The sequence below is a fragment of the Podarcis tiliguerta genome (assembly GCF_965153285.1).
Source record: "Podarcis tiliguerta genome assembly, chromosome: Z".
Lineage (NCBI taxonomy): Eukaryota > Metazoa > Chordata > Lepidosauria > Squamata > Lacertidae > Podarcis > Podarcis tiliguerta.
This window is the reverse complement of record NC_139553.1, coordinates 48,890,451-48,916,823: the sequence shown is the minus strand read 5'-3', so window position 1 is coordinate 48,916,823 and position 26,373 is coordinate 48,890,451. Positions and strand designations below refer to the sequence as shown.

Here is a 26,373-nt window from a genome sequence, read left to right as displayed (position 1 = left end):
AAGAATGTACACTTCATATCCTCTCCTCCCAAAATGCCTATAAAACACCTGGATCTCTCTCCTCTCTTGGGAGGGTTCTGTTGAGACAGCACATACCAGGATTGTGGGAAATTCGGGAGAGATAAAAGAACGTTCTTCTTCATATAGCATGAAGTCAGACGATGGAATTCCCTCCTACCGAAGGCAGTGATAGCCACTAACTTTGATGGCTTTAGAAGAGCATTGGACCAAATCATGGAGGAGGAGAGACCTATCTGAGGCTACTAGCCAGAATGACTTATGCTCTGTCCAATAATGCTTCTGAATGCCAGTTTCTGGAAACCACAGGAAGGGAGAGTTGCTGCTCTTGTGCTCGGATCCCACGGGCATCTGGTTGGCCACTGTAAGAAAAGGATGGCAGACTAGATGTGACATACACAATATAAGAATGTAAGAAGTGCCCATTTCTGTGAGGGCAGAAGGGCATGGCAATGCACCTGGGACACAGCCAAAAGCAGGTTCTGGCTCCGTATGGACCACAGAGATAGTCAGGGTGGGCAACGCATGCCGAAAAGTCAGAAGCCAGGGCAATGGCTGCTGGGTCAGATTTGTAGATGGTGTCTCCATGTGCATTGTTGCCTGTGGAAATTAGGCAGAATGGTTAGGGATGTATCAAGACTTTCCTCGTTGATTTTGCTGCAGCAAACAAACACAGCTAGTTCTTTGGGAATGTTCTAATCAGTATTTTTCCTTCCTTCATTGCATTTCTATTCTGCCCTTTCCCCCTGAAAGAGCCCACAGTACCGAACACAGACACAATTTAAATACAAAAACAAAGCAAAAAACCATTACCTGTATAAAGCAGTTAGTTTTAAACATTTCATTTCAAAACATTTGAAAGCAGTTGCAGTCAAAAACTTTCTAAAGGCAATTGCAGTTTGAAACATTTCCCCATCCTATGATCCTAGGGTTGCCAGGAGCAGTATTCTTCAGCCACCAAATTCCTGGGTAAAGAGGAATGTTTTCACATTCCTCCTGAAAATTAAAGATAGTGGCAGGCACGTCTCATTTGGGAGGGCATTCCATAACCAAGGAACCACCACTGAAAAGTCTCTGTCACAGGTCAGCCACCCAGGCAGCCCCCAATGGTTGCACCACCAACAAGGCCTACTAATCATGGGATTTGAAGTGGCTGATATTCGGGAAGGAACTATTTGAAGTACTTGGGTACCAAGCTATTTAGGGCTTTGTATGCTAGTAGTAGCACCTTGGGGGACGCGGGTGGCGCTGTGGGTTAAAGCCTCAGCACCTAGGACTTGCTGATCAAAAGGTCGGTGGTTCGAATCCCCGTGGCGGGGTGCGCTCCCGTCGTTCGGTCCCAGCGCCTGCCAACCTAGCAGTTCGAAAGCACGTCAAAGTGCAAGTAGATAAATAGGGACCGCTTACCAGCAGGAAGGTAAACGGCGTTCCGTGTGCTGCGCTGGCTCGCCAGATGCAGCTTGTCATGCTGGCCACGTGACCCGGAAGTGTCTTCGGACAGCGCTGGCTCCCGGCCTATAGAGATGAGCGCACAACCCTAGAGTCTGGCAAGACTGGCCCGTACGGGCAGGGGTACCTTTACCTTTACCTAGTAGCACCTTGATTTCTGACAAGCTGGGTCTGGAAATCAAGGCTTATGAGGAACGGCTTATGAGGGCATTAGGTAAGCTTAGCCTGGATCCTGAGAAGAGATTAAATAGCGTCTTCAAATATCTCAAGGGCTGACACATGGAAGATGGAGCCAGCTTGTTTTCTGCTGCTCTGGAGGGTTGGACTCAAGCCACTGTATTCAAGTGAAAATAGAGGAGATTCTGACTCAACACCGGGAAGAATTTTCTCATGGTAAGAGCTGTTTGACAGTGGAATGGTCTCCCTCAGGAGCTGGAGGAATGTCTTTCCTTTGATGTTTTAAAGCAGAGGTTGGATGGCCGTCTGTCAGAGATACTTTAGCTGAGATTCCTGCATTGCAGGGGGTTGGACTAGATGACTCTTGGGGTCCCTTCCAAGCCTACAATCCTGTTTCCCTGGCTGCATAACATTGTGATGCTGCAGTGGAATGAAACCAGTTCAGTGTGAACAGTGAGGAAGGGCAGATTAGCAATCACTCAAGTCAGATGGAACCACAGAGATATTGTTTGCAGAAGACCCAATTAAATCAGGGGTAGCTAGTGCCTGGACTGAGAGACTGACCTGGCTCTCTATAAACATTTCCCCTCAGACCTCAATGCCCAAACAATTTGGGACTGACAAAAAGCGGGGTGGGGGTGCTGCTGGAGTGACTGGAGGGACTACACTGGGGGATACAGATTCATCCGCTCCCTTGCCAGGGGATGGGTGATCACCCACCTCCTCAGTGGATCTGCACTGATCAGCTTAGGGAGGATGTGTTTTGTCCTTGCATGGGGGGGGGGGCATGCAAGAATGTGAGTTGGCTGAACCCACCATCAGGGTTGGCTAAGGCTGAATGTGGCCCTCAGGCTGAAATAGATTAGGCATCTCTGCCCTAAATAAATGCTCAGCACATCCAATTATTAACAGTAGTAGCAATATTCCTTTGACAGGAAGCCGTGGAGCTCCCTTGTAAACTGCTCTTGGTTGGCTCAGCAGCAGAAGGGCAAAATCTAAAGGGCGGGTAAGCCTGCAGATTACCCTCCTTGTGTAGCTCTTTAAAACCTTAGCTTCTGCCTTTCCTCGGGGTCAACATTGTCAGCTGATTGCAAGCATCCCTCGTGCATATTTGCAAGGGCTGTAAATCAAAAGGCCTCTACTTGGCACGTGTGGTGCCAAATTTGGAATGGGATTCACAGTTGTGGTTTCGGGTACAGTTTCCTCTGGCCTGCAAAGGTGCGGGGGGGGGGGGAAGGCTTTGAGGCCTGGGCAAAAATAATGAAAGGGGCGGGCAGATAATTAATGAAGGGGAAAGTACCCAGGCAACTGGTGGTAGAAGTTTGGAGAAAGGAAGCAAGGGCTGGGAGCCGTCCTTTGGGAGTATGCAAGGAAAGCAGCCTGGCACAAAATCCATTGAATTCAGCAAGTGCCCTTTCTTTTTAGTTTTGGTGGTTTCACAAAAATCAAGCTCATGTCTAAAGTAGGAGTGAACAGGCATTGGTGATAATAGCATTTAGTGACTTTTCACATCACTTGATACTTTCTTCCTTTAGAATATCTCTAAATTCTGTGGAAGGTCAGTCCAAAGTTAATTATGCAGTTTGGGCTTGGTAGCTGCTCTCCTCCTCCTCCTCCTCCTCCTCCTCCTCCTCCTTCTTCTTCTTCTTCTTCTTCTTCCTTTCCTCCTCCTCCTGGTCCCTCTCTACAAAAAATAACTTCTCACACACGCACCCCATACATATCTTTGTGTTTATTTTATCTTTTTTGCCTCATGTGCTTTAACAAGCTATCAAGGAGGGTTTGACAATGCTCAACATGCTGTTGTGTTGGCATGTAGGCTCTCCTCATCCAATGCATTGGTGGTGCTGATCTCTAATGGCACTAGCAAGATAAGCAACAGTTGGAGATAGTTTGTGCCCTCTTATTTGGAAGATTCCTTGTTGTTCTCTTTCTGGGATTGTGATCCCACCTGCCATTGGGGTAGCAGCCAGCCAGAGGAACCCTTGCAGAAACCCACTTCCTTTGGTCTCCTTGGGGTCTAGTTGATGAATGCAAAGCTTCTTTCTACTTCTAAATGTTGAGATAGGCCTTTAGAAGAGAAAGATCTTGATCAGAGCACAGAAACAAACCACAAATAACATTTGTGGAGCAATATGGAGAGAGAGCGGGGTAGGGTGAAGCCGCAATTCATTAACAGCTGGAATAATTAATCTTCAGGAAACTGTAGCATGCTTGTGCTTTTCTTACATGTGCCCTAAGTCAAAATAACTTTTTGTTTGTTCAGGAAAGTAAGGCTTCTGGATGAAAAGGCAAAGGAGATATGGTAATCTTTTTGAAGGAGATATGATAATCTTTTTGGCAAATGGGCCAGTAAAAAGAAGTTTTAATTGACTAGGAGACCTACCATGGAGCAGGGGCTGCATTCAAAGAGTCCTGCTGCTTCCTCCTCCCCTGCTAAAATATCAAGAGAGTTTGAGAACTGCCTGTGAGTCATATTGTTTACCAAACCCAAAGCGATCAGCTATGTGACCTAAGCAAATATTTCGGGACTCACAAGCCAGAAGAGTGTGTGTGGTTCAGGAAATTGAAGGCTTATAAGAAGAGGCTGGTATGTGGCCCTGACCCTTCAGAGTCAACAGCCCTTGATTGGCTAGAACCTCACAATTCTGGGAGGCATTACAGATGGGTGGCTTCCAAATTGTGTTACGAGGGACCTCTGGAGATGCTTGGAAGCTCCCCAAGGATGTGTGGTGGATGTGCTTTGCTGAAAGAGACCCTTCCCCTCGCTGGCAGTCTTCTCCTTCAAAACACAGATGCCAAGAACACAGCCGGCAAGGTGATGGAGAGAAGCCAATAAAATTCTATAAGGGAGATGCCAGTGTAGTAGGGAAGCACACTGTATCACCGGAGTGGGGGCTAGATGTGGCCTTCCAGACCTCTCTGGCTGTCCTTTGGGACCTTTGCCACGCCACACTCCCTGACCCTGCTGTTGTGTGTGTTTGAACATCTGGTCTCTGGGCAGCTGGAATGCACTCTCTTGGTCAAAGCTGAAAGTCTCATCTTTTGGACTGTTCACATTTAAACTTTGGCCCCGCCCATCACTGGCGTGTGCCCCCCCAAAGACTGACCATGAGGGAATTGCACCCCAGGCCATTGAGAGCCAGGGGGTCTAGGGCTGCCATGTCTAACGGTAGTCACTTAAGGTTGCCAAATTCAGTGGTTTAAAGCTGGATCTTGAAGATCAGCAAGGAGAAATGTTTGCTCTCTTGACCAGGATAAAGCTCCCAGCATCTTTGTCTGCATCTTGTGAGTCCAGAGGATCCACCAGTTACCTGCCAGTGCTACCTGCCCCCCCTTCTCCTTTTGTGCCTGAAGGGGCTGTGAAGCCTGAGTGCATATTCTGTGCAGGCTCCCAACCTCTGGTGTGGTCCTGCTCTTCTCTGAGGCACGTCTGGCATGTGATGCATTTCTTGATCTAGGCTTTGGTAGGGAGGGAATTAATATTCAGAAGTGATGTTCTGATCACTCACTGTTGATATGTGTGTGTGTGTGTGTGTGTGTGTGTGTTCCTTTTTAACTGATGTTTCAGATTCTGTGCATGACAGTTTCATTGTGTACTAACACAGAGCCCTAAGGAGCTCATTAGCCAGACTGTGAGGTTTTGAGTCCCTGACACAAGTGTTGTCATGCACTCTGGAGAGGTGGCAGCTTTAACTATAAAAGGAGGAACGAGACCCCACTGATTTTGGTGTGGAGATTATTTGAAAGGAATGTGTTTCCCCACACATTCCTGCTTGGGTCTTAAGATTTTCATTGGAGGCCTTCTTCAGATTCCCCCACCTGATGACGGCTTCTTGGGAAGGCCTTTTTGGTGGTGGCACCCAGTTTGGGGAAAGCTTCACCCATAGAGACTTGCTTATGGATGTCCAATGATCAGCAGAGATTAGGAAGTCATTAGTTTGCACCCGGCGTCCTATTGGGAAGACCCAGTTTTCTGAGTGCATGTTCTGGAAGTTGGGCAATAGGGGCAGTACAGGATTCCTTTCGGTGTACCAACCTCCCCGCTGCACCAAGGATTCCCTGCCTGAGCTGCTTCAGGTCATGGTGGATGTTCTCCTGGAGACACCTAGTTTGGTTGTCCTAGGGGATTTTAACATCCATGCCGACACGACCTTACAAGGGGTCACTTGGGACTTCGTGGAAAGCATGGCCTCCATGGGGCTGTCCCTGAATAAGTCTGGCCCAACCCATAGCCGTGGACATGCCTTGGATCTGGTGTTCACCTCTATGGAAGTTATTTATGAAATTTCTATACTACCATTCACCTGAGGATCACAGGGTGGTTTACAATAAGAAACACACACAAAAAATAAACTATAGTAACAATAAACCTGACTTGTCTTCCTCAGAAGTGCAGTTTAAAGCAAGCTGGGCTCCCGCTGCTCGGTCCCAGCTCCTACCAACCTTGCAGTTCGAAAGCACACCCAAAAGTGCAAGTAGGTAAATAGGTACCGCTCTGGTGGGAAGATAAACGGCGTTTCTGTGCGCTGCTCTGGTTTACCAGAAGTGGCTTAGTCATGCTGGCCACATGACCCAGAAAAACTCTGCAGACAAACGAGATGAGCGCCACAACCCCAGAGTTGTCTTGTCTGTGACTGGACTTAACTGTCAGGGATCCTTTACCTTTTTTATGGCCCTGAAGCCCCCTGTCACTCCAGGGGACGACAAATTTGCATTTAATCAGCACCTCAGCATCTCCCTTGGATTTCTTTCAAAGGGGATAATGGCTCTTTGGGTGAAGACGTGACATATGAGGCTATTTATCAGAGGGGCTACTCAACCTGAGAAAGCAGCCCATCTAGGAGAAGGAAAACCCTGTTCCTAAAACTTGGTTTTAACTATTTATTAATACATTTATGGCTTTACTCACCCTCCACCCTTGGATACCAGTTTCTGGAAGCCACAGGCAGAGAAGGAGTTGCTGTTGGGCCCAGGTGCTGCTTGGGGCCTCTCACGGCGGCACCTGGTTGGCCAAATTGAGAACAGGTTGCTGGGCCAGGTGGGCCAGGGGCCTGATCCACCAGGCACATCTTTATTTTCTTGCAGATCAGTCCAAAGACCATCATGTGCAGAGTCTGGTGCTGAGTGGCTGGACAGATGCATATGGAAAGCTCTGAAGCAGGACATAAATGCATCATGCCTTCCTTCCATAGGCAGCATTCAGTAACTGGAATTCTGAGGTATTGCTGCCTCTGGAAATGAAGCGACTTCTGTGTTTCACCTCACCAGTTTCACCTGTGGATGTACAGGTGGGATAACAGAAAGGTGAGAAAGCGATGGTCCAGGGTTCTTGCTCTCTCCCTCACTACCCCACAGCCTCCCTCTTCTCTGTTCTCTCCTTCAGCTCTGCATGGTCCAATTTTCCTTGCCATTTAAACTATTGTTTTAGCTGCAGACCCATTATCAACCCTTTACAATCTCCACGCTTGATGATTGTCCAAGGGCTTATAGAAAAATATGCCAAGAATTTCAGCACAGCCCTTGGAACATTTTTTTATTAAATTCTTTTCAGTCATGCAGACTAAATTAAAGGAGAAATATGCACTCCAGGAAGAGTATAAATATTAATTCAGACTCTCCTTTTTTTGCCTTGGCAGACTCCTAAGGGAACCCTTTGCTTGAAATAAACCTTCTGCACTTATCTTAACGATTGAGGTCACAGTTTGCTGTTTTGTTTATGCTTAATTGGGGGGGGGGTGTTGAGAAGCTTTAAAAAAATACCCTTAAAAGGGCATTATTCGTGGACAGCTTCAGTTTGGAATAGTGGCAAGACTCTTGCTGTGTTTGCTGGTAATAAGGAGGGGGGCCGTCTGGGAAGTGCTTCCCCCTGTTCTTGGGCTCCATGGTGAAGGAAAGGGGGGAGGGTAAAAATGGAAGAAAATAACAGATTTTGACACAGGAGGTGTAGGGGTGGGTGAATGGTAGTCCCCCCCCCCATCCTTTGCTGACTCCATTGATACTGCCTGTCTGTCCCACACTCCTGTTATATATATATTGGGGTTGGCAAATGCAGGCACCCTGGTGTGTGTGATTAAATGAGAGCGAGTATGGGGTAGTGTTTAGAGTGTTGGACTCTTACTGGGGAGACCTGGGTTCAAATCCCCCACTGGGCCATGAAGCTCACTGGGAGACCTTGGGACAGGCACTGCATCTCAGCCCAGCCTACCTCACAGGGTTGGTGGTGGTGATTAAATGAAGAAGGGGAGAACCATCTTGCATCCCACCTTGAGCTTCTTGGAGAAAAAGGTGGGATGTAAATGCAGTGAAAAATAAATTTGGCTCAGAAACTGCAACTTGCTGATCTGTAAGTAGACCTTTGTTTTGATATAACAAGGGCTAGATAAAGCAATCAGTGGTTTATGATCAGGATATGTTAAGAATTCCCCTCTACCTGTATATGGAATTAACCCATGCCTTAAGGTGGTCATTGGGGACCCTGCACTACATCTCTATGTACACAGCCTTTTTGGTGGTGGCGCTAAGGCTGCCCAGTGGCCTCCATGCAGAAAGCAGTCATGCCCTTTCCCTTGCCTCATTTTGACAGGTGCCAAAGACTCGCTGATTCAAGCAGGCTTTATGCTATTTCTTACTGCTTCTGGGGGAAGGGTTGTCACTCATTGGTGGAGCACATGCTCTTTCATGAAGAAGGTCCCGTGTTCAGTCCCTGGTGACCTCTCCTTGTAGTGCTGGGAATGTCCCCTGGATGAAACCCTGGAGAGCCATTGCTGCCAGTTAGTGTAGACAGTACTGAACGAGGTTAGCAAATACAGAGGCCTGCATTGCTTGTGTTTCCCCCCCTTTGTGTTTTTAATTATAATTGAATCAATTAGCACAGTTTTTGCTGCTTTGGGAACTAATATTTTGGAGCATTGTGGGATCTTATTAATATTGTGTATTAAATGTGTATACTGCCCTTCATCTTGACATGAGCCAACAGTGTGACGCGGCAGCTAAAAAAGCCAATGCAATGCTGGGCTGCATCAATAGGAGTATAGCATCTAGATCAAGGGAAGTAATAGTGCCACTGTATTCTGCTCTGGTCAGACCTCACCTGGAGTACTGTGTCCAGTTCTGGGCACCACAGTTCAAGAAGGACACTGACAAACTGGAACGTGTCCAGAGGAGGGCAACCAAAATGGTCAAAGGCCTGGAAACGATGCCTTATGAGGAACGGCTAAGGGAGCTGGGCATGTTTAGCCTGGAGAAGAGGAGGTTAAGGGGTGATATGATAGCCATGTTCAAATATATAAAAGGATGTCACATAGAGGAGGGAGAAAGGTTGTTTTCTGCTGCTCCAGAGAAGCGGACACGGAGCAATGGATCCAAACTACAAGAAAGAAGATTCCACCTAAACATTAGGAAGAACTTCCTGACAGTAAGAGCTGTTTGACAGTGGAATTTGCTGCCAAGGAGTGTGGTGGAGTCTCCTTATTTGGAGGTCTTTAAGCAGAGGCTTGACAACCATATGTCAGGAGTGCTCTGATGGTGTTTCCTGCTTGGCAGGGGGTTGGACTCGATGACCCTTGTGGTCTCTTCCAACTCTATGATTCTATGATCTGAAGATCCCAGGGTGGTTCAGAACAGGAAAAAGCAAAATGAGAAAAATACAAAATAACCCCCTCCCACAAAAACATTTTAAAAGTCATAGAATGTCAATCAGTCCCAAACTTGATTGAAGAGAAACATTTACCGAAAGGTGTTTAATGAAGGCACCAGAGGAGCCTCCCTTGGGAGAGCATTCCACAAATGAGGAGCCACCACAGGAAAGGCCCATTCTCCTGTTGCCACCCACCAGCCATCTTGTGGAGAGGCAGGTCCTGGCTTTTAATTGTAATTTTTGAAACTGTTTTAAACTGTATTGTAAACTGCCCTGAGACCATAAGGTTTACAGCACATGCCCAGGATTGATTTGTTGTCCTCCTTGCGGGTGTTGGGTTGGGTTGGTGGCTTCTTTTTTCTGCCATCCTGGTTTGGGGGGGGGGGGGAGAGAAAGTTATGGTTAAACTCTTGCAGCTGGATAAATTATCATTAAGTTAAAACCTGCTTATTGTTACATGTTGCTCTCAGTGATTATCGGGTTGCATATTTTCCTGCCTCTTGCCACAAGATGAGAATCAGCTGTAATGTCAGGGTAGCAACTCAGCAAGAGCAGCTATTTAAAGGCAGAGAAACCACCAAATGCAATTTTTTTCTGGCGAGAGGGAGGGAAACAGTTGTAATTGTTACTTAATAGGAAATTGTCATGGCTTGTGGGTCTGACTCTTTCAGAAGCTGAAAGACTGAAACATTCAAGCCGCTGTGCAGAAATAGAACACTTTATTAGAAAAGTGCGTTGAATAACAGCCTTAAGCTATGTGCAAACAATAGGATCCCCCCTGTTAAGTTGTGGGCAAACATATCAGATGACACAGCGATTCTTCCAAAGCAGCTCTTTATTTGTAAGCTGGAACAGAACTGGCTGAGGAGCTCAGTCAGCCTGCTTATATAGAGCTCCAGAACAATGTAACTGTTGCCATTTTCTAAAACTATCCAATCACTGAACGTCACTTTCGATCCTTCATTTGAATACAAACTATCCAATCACTGAACGTCACTTTAGATCCTTCATTTGCATAACTATCTACAGTATTCCCCTGCTGGCCCAGGGTGAGAACTTCAGTACATAACACCCCTCCCCACCGAGATAAGGCGTTAGTTACAATCATATAGGTATATACAGCACTACACGTAATGGTTCAATTAGGCACAAAACCATATCGGTTACATTTCACATACTTAGATCAATAGTGATACATTTCCAACAACATAGTCCTTTAAATAAGTTGGGCACTTGGAAACTCTGCCAGACCGCCGGGGACTGGTAGCCAAGTCCGGGGGGCCACCCAATTCTTGCTGAGGCTGTGGTGCGACCCTAGGTGGCGTTGAAACCAAGTTCCCTGGATCCGCTGCTGTGGGTGGAGCCTCCGTAAGTGGAGTGATCTGAGCCTGTGGTAAGTCTGGCAGACCCTCTGAAGTGGCTTGGTTCGGCTCCACGCTGGCAGTTTGCGAGAGAGGTGGAGCCTCACCATCTGTAAGTGTCTCTTCTGGAGCCACGAGTGCAGTTGGGGGCACCACGGTAGTGTCCAAGTCCCCAACCCTGCGCTTAAGCTGGTCTATGTGCTGGCGCCACAAGCGTCCGTCTTCGAGTGCCACCTGGTACGAGCGAGGTCCAGTGACTCCCACTACTGTGGCTGGCACCCAAGGAATGTCCCCTACATAGTTCCGGGCAAAGACCTGGTTTCCTGGAACAAATGACCGTGGCGCGTTGGCACAGCCTGGGGGTTCGGCCACGGCAAGGTCCGGGTGCAGCCGGTCGAGCGGGGACCTCAGGCGGCAGCCCGTAAGCAGTTCGACAGGACTCCGCCCTATGGCCGCATGAGGGGTGATGTGTTGCACGAACAAGTATTCGGCGACCCGCTCATGCCAGTCTCCCAGGTCCAGGCTTCCCAGTGACTCTTTTGCCGAGCGCACCATCCTCTCTGCTTGCCCGTTGCTGGATGGATGAAACGGTGCCGTTAGGGCATGGCGGATGCCCAGTCCGAAAAGGTACCGCTCAAAAGTGCCTGACGTGAACTACAGTCTTTTTGTCGGAGACAAGGACATCAGGACACCCATGTGTCGCAAAGAGGCCTCGCGGCACCTGGATGACTGCCTCGGTAGTGGTGGAGGGCATCAGGGCCACCTCTAGCCATTTGGAATAGGTGTCCACCACTACCATAAAGGTCCGTCCGTGAAAGGGGCAGGCCAGATCGATGTGCACCCTCGACCAGGGTGTCTTGGGCATCTCCCAGGTGTGTCCCTTAGCTGTTGGTGGTGCAGGCCTCGATTCTTGGCATGCTTGACAGGCGGACACCCAGGCAGTGATGGCATCGTCCATGTTAGGCCACCAGACGTAACACCGAGCCAACGCCTTCATTTTGACGATCCCCGGGTGGCCAACGTGCAGAGCCTCCAGGACACGTTGACGGAGTCTTTGGGGAATCACGACGCGGTCTCCCCACAGCAGACAGCTGTGATGAGCCAAGAGTTCATGTTGTCTGGTTGTGAAGGGCTGGAACTCCAATGCAAAAGGCCCTTGTGGCCACCCCCTCCACACCCAGTTGAGCACACGGCTGATGGTGCAATCCTGGGCAGATGCGGAGGCCACAGTGGCAGCCAATACAGGCGCTGCTGGAAGATCCTCAATGAGGAGGAGCAATGAAGCAGGAACCGGGTCTTCCACAAACACTGGAAGAGGGCAACGGCTGAGGGCGTCGACATGGCCCATCGATTTCCCTGGGCGATGGACGAGCCGGTAGTGGTAGGCATCCAGGAAAACAGTCCATTGCAGCATGTGCAGCGAGAGGACCGGTGGAGTTGGACAATCACCGGCGAGGAGGCCCAGTAGCGGCTTGTGGTTGGTGATGAGGTCAAAAATCCTTGAAGGTGATCCGGAACCGGCCAATGCCTACCACGGGAATGTCGTTTCCCTGGTAGTCTCTCAGGTGCACGCGGTGAGAGTCGAGTTGCCTTTTGGACACTCTGGGTACCAGTCTTTTGATGGTGCTCCAAGACACGATGGACAGGGCAGACCCGGTGTCGATCTCCATGTCACATGGAGCTCCTTCAATGAGCACCGTGACGTTCAGCTTGCGTCGCATAGGCGAGTCGGTTTGGCAAATCGTGGTTCCAGACGGGCAGCGGCAGTTGGTGAGAACGAAACAGCTTTCCTTGGCAGACTGGAGTGAAGACTTGGACTTGCGGTCAGATGGAGCCGATTGGCAGACCTTAGCGATGTGGCCCCTTCCGGAACACGTCCGACAGATGGCGTCTTTGAATCGACACTTGGCACGGGAATGGTTGCCTCTGCAGCCGGCACATTCCGGTTGGCCCTTGGACTTCTGTTGGAACTTCCTGTGCTCCTGCTTTGTCTGGTGCACGTCATCGTCTTCTTCTTCTTTTTTTTAATAAGATTTTTATTGGGTATTTTATACTTATAACAAGAAAGACAATAAAAAATAAACAAAAGGGGAAAAAAGCAATACATAAATTCAACAAACAATACATCCACAATAGAAACTGAAATAAAAACAATACAACAATACAACATAGGAAAAAAAGAAACAAAAGTAAAAACACACATCCAAATTTTATATCCACATCTTTCATTAGCTTATTTCCTCTACTTCCTCGCACCTCCCTTTTTTGTATTCTAGTTCAAGTTATCTAATTCAACAAATCCTTTCCCTCTTCTTCAATTTAATCTTTAATTTATCATAATACAATTTAATTTTCAATTTCCCAATTTAACGCATTAATACTTAATGTTCATATCATTCTTAATAACCCTTCTGCTAAAACCGTGTAACTTCATTCCAATATACTTCTAACATTCATTAATTTTACAGTATTTTTGTAAATATACTTTAAATTTTTTCCAATCTTCTTCCATCGACTCTTCTCCCTGGTCTCGGATTCTGCCAGTCATTTCCACCATTTCCATGTAGTCCATCAGTTTCATCTGCCATTCTTCCCGAGTGGGTAGTTCTTGCGTCTTCCAGTACTTTGCGATGAGTATTCTTGCTGCTGTTGTGGCGTACATAAAAAAAGTTCTATCTTTCTTTAACACCAATTGGCCGACCATGCCCAGGAGAAAGGCCTCTGGTTTCTTCAGAAAGGTATATTTAAATACCTTTTTCATTTCATTATATATCATTTCCCAGAAGGTCTTAATCCTTGGGCACGTCCACCAAAGGTGAAAGAAAGTCCCTTCCACTTCTTTACATTTCCAGCATTTATTGTCAGACAAGTGGTAAATTTTTGCAAGCTTGACTGGTGTTAGGTACCACATATACATCATTTTCATTAAATTCTCCTTTAAGGCATTACATGCCGTAAATTTCATACCGGTGTTCCATAACTGTTCCCAGTCAACCATCATAATGTTATGTCTGACATCCTGTGCCCATTTAATCATAACAGATTTCACCATTTCATCTTGGGTATTTCATTTCAACAGCAAGTTATACATTCTTGACAAATTTTTAACTTTGGGTTCTAGCAATTCTGTTTCCAACTTTGATTTTTCCACCTGGAAGCCTAATTTTTTGTCCAATCTATATGCCTCCATTATTTGATATTAATGGAGCCAGTCTCTCACTTTATTCTTTAATTTTTCAAAGCTCTGCAGTTTTAGCCTGTCTCCCTCTTGCTCCAAAATTTCACAATATTTCGGCCACTTGGCCTCCATATTGAGTTTTTTCAATGCTTTCGCTTCCATTGGTGACAACCATCTTGCGGTTTTATTTTCTAACAAATCTTTGTACCTTATCCGACGTTAAACAGTGCTTTCCTAACAATGTGGTTCTTAAATGCCCTATGGACCTTGGCCTTATCATACCAAAGATATGCATGCCAGCCAAATACATTATTAAAACCTTCCAAGTCCAGAACGTCGGTGTTTTCAAGAAGCATCCATTCTTTCAGCCAGCAAAAAGTGGCTGATTCATAATAAAGTTTAAGGTCTGGCAGGGCAAATCCACCTCTTTCTTTAGCATCTGTTAATATCTTAAATTTTATTCGAGGCTTCTTGCCCTGCCAGACGAATTTAGAGATATCTCTCTGCCACTTCTTGAAACAATCCATTTTATCCACAATTTGCAATGTTTGGAATAAAAACAGCATCCTTGGCAGTACATTCATCTTTAAAACAGCAATTTGACCTATGGTGCACGTCATCGTCTTCACTGGAGGATGCCTCATCACTGCTGGCCTCTTCGTGATGCACTGGAACTGGCTTCCTAGCAAGACGTGGGCGGCTGGCCTAGCGGATCTCCTGGGCGGAGCGTTCAGCAGCTTCCGAGGCCACGGCCTCCTCAATGGCTTTCTGCAGCGTGAGGTCTGGCTTGGCGACGAGACGCCGTTGCAGATGGATGTCCCGGACCCCACAGACGATTCGATCCATTAGGGCATCGTCTAAGTCTCGGAACTCACAGTGCATTGCAGCCTGTCGGAGGGCGGTGGTGTAGTTGTTGATTGACTCCCCCTCTGCCTGGTTCCAATGGTAAAACGCATGGCGGGCAGCAATCTTGGATGGCTTTGGCGCATAGTGGTTGTGGAGCTTCTCTTGGATCGTGTCCCATGGTGTTGCCTGGACTGCTTCAGGCGCAGCCAATGCTCGGGCCGTCTCAAACACCTCAGGCCCACAGAGGCTGAGGAATAGGCCCCGCTTCCATTCCTTTGATATTGCTGTCAGCTCGTTGGCTTGGAGGTAGCAGTCGAACCAAGCGAGGTAGGAGTCCCATGATTCAGAGGCTGGTGCAAACGGCGGTAGAGGCACAAGTGAAGCCATGATTCCAATGCCGGCTAAAGGGCGATGGATGAAACACAGTGCTCTAGCCAGAACAGTCAGCTCTGAATTGGTTCTGTTCAGTGATTTCGCTCAGTGATTTCGCTCAGTGATTCAGCTCAGTTCAGAGGATGGCCGCATCTGGCTGTGCTCTGATGTCCATTGATCCCATCCTCGTTGCCAGTGTTAAGTTGTGGGCGAACATATCAGACGACACAGCGATTCTTCCAAAGCAGCTCTTTATTGTAAGCTGGAACAGAACTAACTGAGGAGCTCAGTCAGCCTGCTTATATAGAGCTCCAGAACAATGTAACTGTTGCCATTTTCTAAAACTATCCAATCACTGAATGTCACTTTCGATCCTTCATTTGCATACAAACTATCCAATCACTGAACGTCACTTTCGATCCTTCATTTGCATAACTATCTACAGTATTCCCCTGCTGGCCCAGGGTGAGAACTTCAATACATAACACTCCCTCCCTCCCGAGATTTGAAGGCAGTGTAATGGAGCCATCATTACCTTGAGTCTACTTTATATTGTTGCTGTTGTGTTATCCTTGTATGGTCTCAGCAGTTTATAATTTTTTTTCTGTTGCTGCAGAAGCCTCAAAGCCTGATTGGCTAGAGATGGTGGCAGGACAGTCACAAATATAGCAGCTACACTCTATGTCCTGGTGTGCAGCTGTTGTTTTGCTAACATGTTTTGCTAAAGCATCCCTTACCCGTTGCAGGGAGTGCTTGGGTAATTAGGCAATACTGAAGGACAGAGGTGGATTTGGGGCCCTCAAATTCCAGCTGTTCCCTGTGCAACATGGGCGTAGCCAAGGCAGGGCAGAGGGGCAGCTGCCCCCCCCCCAGATCAAGCAAAATAATAATAATAATAATAATAATAATAATAATAATAATAATAATAATAATAATTTATACATACATACATACATACCCTGCCCATCTGGCTGGGCTTCCCCAGCCACTCTGGGCGGCTTCCAACCAAATATTAAAATACAGTAATGCATCAAACATTAAAAGCTTCCCTAAACAGGGCTGCCTTCAGATGCCTTAATTAACTGACCAATCATGTCGGTTCTGCCCCACCCAGAAGTCCTGCCCCCCGCAACAAAAAAACCTGGCTACTCCCATCCTGTGCAACACTAAAATTCACTTCCCCAGCCTCCTGTGCTCCATTATACAGTGTTATTCTGGTACCCCCCCCCCCTGCAGTGGGACACCCAGTGCAGTTGCACCCTACTCTAAAACTGTTGCAGATACTGATATTGTGCAGTCTGAAGCAACTGGAAGCATAATAACTGACTCCTTTTGGGATAAATAATTGTCCAGACCCATAAAAGTATTATTCAAACTTTTACTGGCAGAACTCTTTAAAATAATACAAGCCAGTTACAAGCCAGTCACATACCCTCCAACATTTCTCTGATGAAAATAGGGGTGTCAATAATAATAATAATAATAATAATAATAATAATAATAATAATACTTATACCCCACCACTCTGGGCAGATTCCAACATATATAAAAACATAATAAAACATAAAATATTAAAAAACTTCCTGATATAGGAATGCCTTCAGATGTCTTCTAAAGGTCGTATCGTTACTTATCTGCTTGGCTCGGGGGGGGGGGGTCGCATAACTGAGCCACAGCCTCCAACATTTCTCTGATTAAAATAGGGACGTCCTAAGGAAAAGGGACGCGGGTGGCACTGTGGGTTAAACCATAGAGCCTAGGACTTGCTGATCAGAAGCTCGGTGGTTTGAATCCCGGTGACGGGGTGAGATCCTGTTGCTCGGTCCCTGCTCCTGTCAACCTAGCCGTTCGAAAGCACGTCAAAGTGCAAATAGATAAATAGGTACTGCTCTGGCGGGAAGGTAAACGGTGTTTCCGTGCGCTGCTCTGGTTTGCCAGAAGCGGCTTAGTCATGCTGGCCACATGATCCAGAAGCTGTACGCCGGCTCCCTTGGCCAGTAAAGCGAGATGAGCGCTGCAACCCCAGAGTCAGCCAAGACTGGACTTTTCCTTTACCCAAGGAAAAGTAGAAAATTCGGGTTCACATCTAAAACCAAGATGGCTTCTGTAAATCCTGCACTGTCCCTGGAAAATAGGGACACTTGGGGAGGTCGGCAGTCGTGGGGCTGTTTCATTTCCTGATGCTTTGACATCAGATCTCTGACATGGGTGGTTCAGGATCCGCACAGGGCTACTGTTTCCTGTGATTACGTAGCCATCCATTCCTTGTCAATCAGCGAGTGTATATGAAGAACCCCGTGTTGGCAAAGGCTTCCTAGGAGCCCTACGAACTCCACGGATGCTGGAAAAGTTTCTGTGACTTTCTTGCCAGTCTGGGAACAAAGGGTGAGGCAGGAAACCTTGAATTATCTGGCGGTGGTTTCAATGGGGAGAGGGTTTAAATATTTATTGTGTAGTGTGAATGAACCCATTACTTGCTGTGATTTTTTAAAAAGCAACTTTTAAAAAGATGTTCTCTTATAAATATTTAAGAAAGGAACTTATAGCAGCAGAGAGAATCCAAAATGAACCAAAAGACTCTTGTTGAAAGTTTGCTCCTCTAAGACAAACAAGAGGGAAAGTTTTTATATTACTGCGGACATATGAGGTCAGATGCCACAAGTATAACTCCCCAGCCGTGCAAACTGCAGACTCCACAAAATTTTTCAAAACCTGGCTCGACATATTCCAAGTATTTCAAAAACACTCAAAGAAGCAGCCTTTTGCTATGGAATGAAGCTGGCTAAATCCTTGCATAGTCCACAATAACTCCCCATTTTAGAATATATTCTTAAAATATTGACTCTGGTATTTGAGCCACTCTTTATAGAAGAAAAAGAAGAGTAGTAAATTCCAGAGCTATGAGCATCACAGTGGAAGTAACAGATACTTCTCAGCCTGCATGAACCTACATTTGAACAATTCAAGAATGTCATTGGTTTTTTTTTATATATAAATATTTTTTATTAGATTTTCCATTAAAAAAAAACATTTTTACAAAATTATACATCCATTTTTAACTTAAACCCTTTTTTCCAGAACTTCCCTCAGCTTGTCTGATAATTTTCCGTTTATTTTTTTAACCTTTTCTCACATTTCCCAATATTATATTGCACTCAAATACTCTTAATCACATCATATTTTTTAAACAATATTTCTAACAGTAATTTCACAGAGCTTCTTGAAAGCCAACGAACGTTGTTTGCTCATCACAGAAATTTTTTATATTCTCTGTAAATTTCTTCCAGTCCTCGGAGAATCTCTGGTCATGTTGGCTCCTAATTCTCCCCGTCAATCTGTCCATTTCTGCGTATTCCATCAGTTTCATCCTCCATTCTTCTTTCGTGGGCATCTCTTCCTCTTTCTATTTCTGTGCCAGCAAAATTCTGGCTGCTGTTACTGCATACAAAACTAATTTCACATCTTTTTTACTAATTTCATTATCCAGTATTCCCAACAAGAGAGCTTCTGGTTTTTTAACAAAAGTATATTTCAACATTTTCTTTAACTCGTTATAGATCATCTCCCAGAAGCTTTTTACCTTCTTACATTCCCACCACATATGGTAAAATGTTCCTTCTGTCTCCTTACACTTCCAACATTTATTACACACTTTATACATTTTACCCAGTTTTATTGGTGTTATATACCATCTATATAACATCTTCATAACATTTTCCTTAATCGTTGTACAAGCTGTAAACTTTAACCCATCCTTCCATAATTTAGTCCATTTCTCAAATTCAATATTATATCCGAAATCTCTAGCCCAACTAATCATTACAGATTTAACCTCTTCATCCACAGTATTCCATTCCAACAATATTTTATACATTTTAGATAAAATTTTCACTTCATTGTTTAAGATTTCTTGTTGAAATCTAGATTATTTTTCAGAATATCCCCTCTCTAAAAACTCTTTTTTAAACATTTCATTTAACTGAAATCATTTAACTGAAAATAATGCAGCCTAGAATGTCACTGGTTAGGAGGCACTGGTTCAGTTATTTTGAAAACTGCTGCAATCTTTGGCAGTTGGCACCCCTAATTAAGGACTTGACAGCCGCAGTTCAGAGCCAGGGCAAGCACCCACCCGTTGCCCAGTTGTTTCAGTGCTGGGGAAGGCCTTAGCTCAGTGGCGGAGGTCATGCTTCGCTTGCAGAAGATCCCAAATTCAACCTCTGGCATCTTCCTTGAAGTAAAATCTCGGTAGACTGAGACATCACAGTAGTCCAGGGCTAGATGGACATAGAGTCTGACGGGATAGAAGGCAGGCTGCCCCACAGAGGAAGTGGGCAGGAATCCAGTTCAGTTCACATTTAAAGGCAAACCTACTTAATTTGTGCTTTTTTATTATTATTAAAGTTTTCTTGGTTTACAAAGTTATGCGCATATCTCTTTTTTCTTTTTCTTTTTTTTTTAATAAATTTTTTATTGAGTTTTCAAACAAATCATACATACATCACAAAAAATCCAAAAAGAGATCATAACATACAAGTAGCGCCAAAAAAGAAAAAGAAAAAGAAGAAAGAAAAAAAAAAGGTGAAAAAGAAAAAGTACTTCCCTTCATCTCGGTCTAGCTTATTTAACCATCCTATCTTTCAGCGGTCTCCATTCTCTCTCTGTATCTCAGCTTCACAGATTTTATGTATCACCTACTGTAATTTTAATATTACCTAAATTTGTTTCTGTATATGTTAAGAATTTATTCCAATCATTAATAAATTTTTTACTTTTTTGATGCCTGATTCTTTGTGTCATCTTAGCTAATTCTATATATTCAAATACTTTAATCTGCCATTCTTTAATTGTTGGAATATTGGTGGTTTTCCAGTTCTGCGCCAACAGTATTCTGGCTGCTACCATTGCATACTGGAACATTGTCTTATCCTCTTTTTTAATTTCCTCACCGACCATGCCTAACAAAAAAGCTTCAGGTTTCTTGGGAAAAGTGTATTTCAAGATCTTTTTTAGTTCCTCATAAATAAGTCCCCAGAACCTTTTCACCTCTACACAAGTCCACCACATATGGTAGAAATCACCCTCTTTTATTTTACACTTCCAGCATTTCTTGTCCCCAGTCTTATACATTTTTTCCAATTTTACTGGAGTGATGTACCAACGATACATCATTTTTTCCATATTCTCTCGGAGCCCCACACATGCTGTAAATTTCATATCTATTTTCCAAAGTTGTACCCATCTGTCGTATTCTAGGTTATATCCCAAGTCTATAGCCCATTTAATCATAACCTCCTTCACCTCCTCATCTTTGGTATCCCATTCCAATAGTTGATCGTACATTTTGGATAAAAGTTTGGTGTTTCCTTCTACTATTTCCACCTGAAATTTCGATTTTTTCTCATTTATTCCTATCTTTTTATGTTCGTTCCATAGAGCATTTATTTGATGGAATTGTAACCAACTTACTAACCTATCTTTTAAATCTTCATATGTTCTAATCTTCCAACCTTTATCCGATCTAACCAGGAGGTCTTCATAGGTCCATCTTTGCTCTTCCATATTTGGTTTTTTCATCGTTATAATATCAATGGTTCAGAGCCAGGGCAAGCACCCACCCGTTGCCCAGTTGTTTCAGTGCTGGGGAAGGCCTTAGCTCAGTGGCGGAGGTCATGCTTCGCTTGCAGAAGATCCCAAATTCAACCTCTGGCATCTTCCTTGAAGTAAAATCTCGGTAGACTGAGACATCACAGTAGTCCAGGGCTAGATGGACATAGAGTCTGACGGGATAGAAGGCAGGCTGCCCCACAGAGGGAGTGGGCAGGAATCCAGTTCAGTTCACATTTAAAGGCAAACCTACTTAATTTGTGCTTTTTTATTATTATTAAAGTTTTCTTGGTTTACAAAGTTATGCGCATATCTCTTTTTTCAAGTTACGTTTTCCATAGGTCAGTTTCATTTGTTGAGACATTAGGGTTACATTAGGAAGAAAGAGGGGGGGAGAGGTGGCGGGGGGAAAGGCGAGGGGGGGGGTGTCGGGAAGTGATGTTTCTATTTTGCTTAATGTATGTGTGGAGTTTTGTGTCAGCGTTGTTTGTGAGGGTTCTCTTTGCTATTCGCTTGTGTTCCTTTGGTGGCGAGAGAAATTGGGGTTGGCGTAGGGTGTGGTTGCTTGTTTGGGGTTGGCTGTGGTGATCTTTGTTTTCGTGTGTGAGTGAGGTGGGTGGGTGTTTTGGATCAGGTTAGCCATATTGATTTGTATATTGTTGGTGGATTCTTGTCATTGTCTTGTTGGGCTGTGTATGTGATAAAGGGGAGCCATACCAGGGTGAAGGTATCTTCTTCTTATTTGTCCCCGTGTCCGTTTCAGTTTATTAGTTAATTTTTCTAATAGGGCTGTTTCCCATACTATTTGGTACCATTGGTCCATGCTTACTCCTGACAGGTCTCTCCAGTGTCTAGTTATGGTGTTTCTGGCTGCTGAAAACAGGTGGGTTATGAGTTCTTTGTGGTGTAAATGGGCATTGTTGTCTTGGAAGATGTTTAGTAGGGCCAGTTCTGGGGTGATTTCTAATACTTGCTTAGTTATTTTACATATTTCTTGTATGGCTGTTGTCCAAAATAATTTGTGCTTTTTGAAACAATGTGCACATTGCAATGTAGTCACCCTTTGAAATCCATTCACACTTTTCTGAGACAACAAAAATGCAGATGCTAGGATAAAGTGTGCATAAAAATTAATGTGTTTGTGAAAATAGCATACTTGACACTCTGATTTGCAAGGGAAGCATTTAAGAAATGGTGCCCCCCTCCAGGCCCCTGAATTGGTTCGGCCTGCTCTAACAACTAAGCTGCACATTTGCTGAAATTTAGAATCATAGAATCATAGAGTTGGAAGAGACCACAAGGGCCATCGAGTCCAACCCCCTGCCAAGCAGGAAACACCATCAGAGCACTCCTGACATATGGTTGTCAAGCCTCTGCTTAAAGACCTCCAAAGAAGGAGACTCCACCACACTCCTTGGCAGCAAATTCCACTGTCAAACAGCTCTTACTGTCAGGAAGTTCTTCCTAATGTTTAGGTGGAATCTTCTTTCTTGTAGTTTGGATCCATTGCTCCGTGTCCGCTTCTCTGGAGCAGCAGAAAACAACCTTTCTCCCTCCTCTATGTGACATCCTTTTATATATTTGAACATGGCTATCATATCCCCCCTTAACCTCCTCTTCTCCAGGCTAAACATGCCCAGCTCCCTTAGCCGTTCCTCATAAGGCATCGTTTACAGGCCTTTGACCATTTTGGTTGCCCTCCTCTGGACACGTTCCAGTTTGTCAGTGTCCTTCTTGAACTGTGGTGCCCGGAACTGGACACAGTACTCCAGGTGAGGTCTGACCAGAGCAGAATACAGTGGCACTATTACTTCCCTTGATCTAGATGCTATACTCCTATTGATGCAGCCCAGAATTGCATTGGCTTTTTTAGCTGCCGCGTCACACTGTTGGCTCATGTTAAGTTTGTGGTCAACCAAGACTCCTAGATCCTTTTCACATGTACTGCTCTCAAGCCAGGTGTCACCCATCTTGTATTTGTGCCTCTCATTTATTTTGCCCAAGTGCAATACTTTACATTTCTCCCTGTTAAAATTCATCTTGTTTGTTTTGGCCCAGTTCTGTAATCTGTCAAGGTCGTTTTGAAGTGTGATCCTGTCCTCTGGGGTGTTAGCCACCCCTCCCAGTTTGGTGTCATCTGCAAATTTGATGAGGATGCCCTTGAGTCCATCATCCAAGTCGTTGATAAAGATGTTGAATAAGACCGGGCCCAAGACAGAACCCTGTGGCACCCCACTAGTCACTCTTCTCCAGGATGAAGAGGAACCATTGATGAGCACCCTTTGGGTCCGGTCAGTCAGCCAGTTACAAATCCACTGAGTGGTAGCATAGTCAAGACCGCATTTTACCAGCTTCTTTACAAGAATATCATGGGGCACCTTGTCAAATGCCTTGCTGAAATCAAGGTAGGCTACATCCACTGCGTTCCCTTCATCTACCAGGCTTGTAATTCTGTCAAAAAACGAGATCAGGTTAGTCTGACATGACTTATTTTTCAGAAATCCATGCTGACTATTGGTGATCACAACATTCCTTTCTAGATGCTCACAGACTGTTTTGTTTAATGACCTGCTCCAGAATCTTCCCTGGTATTGATGTCAGACTGACTGGGCGGTAATTATTTGGGTCCTCTCTTTTCCCCTTTTTGAAAATAGGGACAACATTTGCCCTCCTCCAGTCTGCCGGGACTTCGCCTGTTCTCCAGGAATTCTCAAAGATGATTGCCAGTGGTTCTGAGATCACATCTGCCAGTTCTTTTAATACTCTTGGATGCAGTTCATCTGGCCCTGGAGACTTGAATACATCTAAACTAGCCAAGTATTCTTGTACTATCTCCTTAGTTATTCTGGGCTGTGTTTTCTCTGCTGAATCATTTGCTCCAAATTCTTCAGGTCGGGCATTGTTTTCTTTATCGGAGAAGACTGAGGCAAAGAAGGCATTGAGGAGTTCAGCCCTTTCTGTGTCCCCTGTTTGCATTTCACCATCTTCTCCTCTGAGTGACCCCACTGTTGCTTTGTTCTTCCTTTTGCTACGGACATACCCATAAAAGCCTTTTTTGTTGCTTTTAACCTCTCTAGCAAGCCTGAGTTCATTCTGTTCTTTAGCTTTTCTGACTTTGTGTCTACACGTGCTGGCTATTTGTTTGAATTCCTTTTTGGTGGTTTCCCCCCTTTTCCATTTTTTGTACACATCCTTTTTTAATCTTAACTCAGTTAAAAGTTCTTTAGATAGCCACCCTGGCTTCTTTAGGCACCTTCCATGTTTCCGTCTCATTGGTATTGCCTGAAGTTGTGCTTTTACTATCTCCCTCTTAACAAACTCCCAGAATATGAACTCCCTTTCCTTCTAGTATTACTGTCCATGGGATCTCACCCAGCACTTCCCTAAGTTTTATGAAGTCGGCTTTCTTAAAGTCAAGAAATTGAGTCCTAGTATGCTTGGCTGCTCCTTTCCGCTGTATAGTAAACTTCAGAAGAGCATGATCACTTGCGCCTAATGATCCTTCCACTTCTACCCCATTAACCAGGTCATCAACATTGGTTAGGACCAGATCTAAAATGGCTGTTCCTCTTGTTGCTTCTCCCACTTTCTGGACAATGAAGTTGTCTGCAAGGCCAGTGAGGAATCTGTTTGACCTTATGCTCTTGGCTGAGTTTGACATCTAACAAATATCCGGGTAATTGAAGTCCCCCATTACTACTATCTCCCTTCCTTTTGCATGCTTGGCCATCTGTTCCAGGAAGGCATCATCTATGTCCTCCGTTTGGCTTGGGGATCTGTAGTAAACTCCCACAATGAGGTCTCTGTTATTCTTCTCTCCCTTAATTTTGACCCAAATGCTCTCACTTTGCTTTGAGGTTCTAAATCTTGGATCTCTTCACAGGTATACACATCCCTGACATATAACGCCACTCCTCCTCCTTTCTTGTCTGGTCTGTTTCTCTGAAATAGATTGTATCCCTCCATTTTTACATTCCAATCGTGGGACTTATCCCACCAGGTTTCAGTGATGCTTATTATGTCATATTTAGTTTGCTGTACCAAGAGCTCAAGCTCATCTTGTTTATTTCCCATGCTTTGTGCATTAGTGTACAGACATTGAAGTCCATTAGTCATTCCCCCGTGTCTCTTATTTAAGGATTTTTTCCTCCCACCACTAGGTCTGCTTGCTGTTTGCTCCATTTGGTCTATGGCATTTGGATGATCATCTTCAGGAGCACTGTCTCCCTCCCCCACATTAGTCAGTTTAAAGGCCTCCTGATGAGGTTTCTGAGTTTTTTGGCAAAAACATTCCTCCCAACCATTGTGAGGTGCAGCCCATCGCTTGCCAGAAGTCCATCTTCAAGAAACTGCAGTCCGTGATCTAAGAATCCAAACCGTTCCTGTTTACACCATTTGCGAAGCCAGCTGTTTACTTCCACTATTTCCCCCTCTCTCCCTGGGCCACGTCGTTCAACTGGGAGGACAGATGAGATGACGATTTGTGCATTTAATTGCTTCAATTTCCTGCCCAGAGCCTCGTAGTCTCTTTTGATCTTCTGGAGGCTATTGCTTGCAGTGTCATTGGTTCCCACATGAACCAAGAGGAAGGGGTATTTGTCAGTGGGTTTTATGATTCCTTGCAGTCGTTCAGTTACATCTTGGATCTTAGCCCCGGGGAGACAGCACACTTCCCGAGACATCTTGTCAGGCTCACAGATCACTGCTTCTGTTCCCCTCTGTAGGGAATCCCCTATCACCACTACACGCCTCCTCTTAGGTTTGGTCGGGGTTCTTCCATGAGCTGTCCGTTCCAAGGTCGCCTGCACATTCCCTGAGGACTGACTTTGCTGCTCATCTTCATATACCTGATCGACTGTAATGAGGGAGAGATCCTCAAATGGAGTCTTCTCTTCGTCTTCCATGCTAGGGGAGAGGACCTCAAAGCGATTGTGTATTTCTAAACAATCAGAGCGAACCCTGGGCCTCCTACTTCTTTGAGTCACGTTTCTCCACATATCGGGCTCCTGTGTTGGTGAACTAGCCTCCATCCCAGGGGAGTCTCCTGTCTCCTCCTTGGTGGAGACGGTGTGCTCTGCTGCTTCCAAGAAGAGCTCCAGCTCTCTAATTCTTTGGAGCGTAGCTACACGTTCCTCCAGTTGCTGGACTTTGTCTTTTAGGAGGGCAATCAACATGCAATTGCTGCAGGTAAAGCTGCCTGCAACCTTTGGCAAGATGGCAAACATTGCGCAGGAACCGCAGGCGACTGCAGCTGTTCCCTCCCCCTCCATCTTGAGAACGTGTCGTTGGGGGTGGCTACAGCGGTCCTGCATCATAAAAAGCGTGAAGACAGGACAAATAACTCCCCCCCCCAAACCTAGGTCTCCCCCAACAAACGTTTGAGACTAGCTCCCCTAAATCTAAAGATGGATCAAACTGCGCACGCCGCTGCCCTGCAAGCTCTGATAAGCTCCTCCCACAGCTAATCACCTGCCTCAACATTTCCTTGAGCTTTTGGCTCTTAATCTAGAGATCTAATCAAGGCCAAATTCTGGTGAATGCAATAATGCCCACTTGACCCTTCAGTTAAGGTTTGGTGTTGCTCAGCAGCAGCAAAGGGGAACAGGGGGTGAAGTTTGACCAGTAAAACCACAGACTCAAGATTGTACCTGAAACAAACCACCCAGCTTAATAGTCTCCAAACTTTTATTAATGATGAGGATGATACTACATTTAATTTGTTGATT

At 45.2% G+C, this 26,373-nt stretch overlaps 2 protein-coding genes across 6 annotated transcripts in view; one reads left to right on the top strand and one right to left on the bottom strand.

Annotated features, from left to right (window-relative positions):
- GPC3 (glypican 3) overlaps positions 1–26,373 on the top strand; it is a 252,285-nt gene that overhangs the window by 186,883 nt on the left and 39,029 nt on the right. The gene's annotated exons all lie outside the window — the stretch shown is intronic.
- Positions 12,488–26,373, bottom strand: part of LOC310669115 (uncharacterized protein) — a 32,995-nt gene continuing 19,109 nt past the window's right edge. The window contains exons 2-4 of the mRNA XM_083422711.1: positions 15,433–15,495; positions 14,427–15,384; positions 12,488–12,635 (exon numbers count right to left, since the gene is read on the bottom strand). Coding sequence (XP_083278837.1) covers positions 14,528–15,055 — 528 coding nt within the window. The 5' untranslated portion in view covers positions 15,056–15,384; positions 15,433–15,495 and the 3' untranslated portion in view covers positions 12,488–12,635; positions 14,427–14,527. The remainder of the gene's footprint in view (positions 12,636–14,426; positions 15,385–15,432; positions 15,496–26,373) is intronic.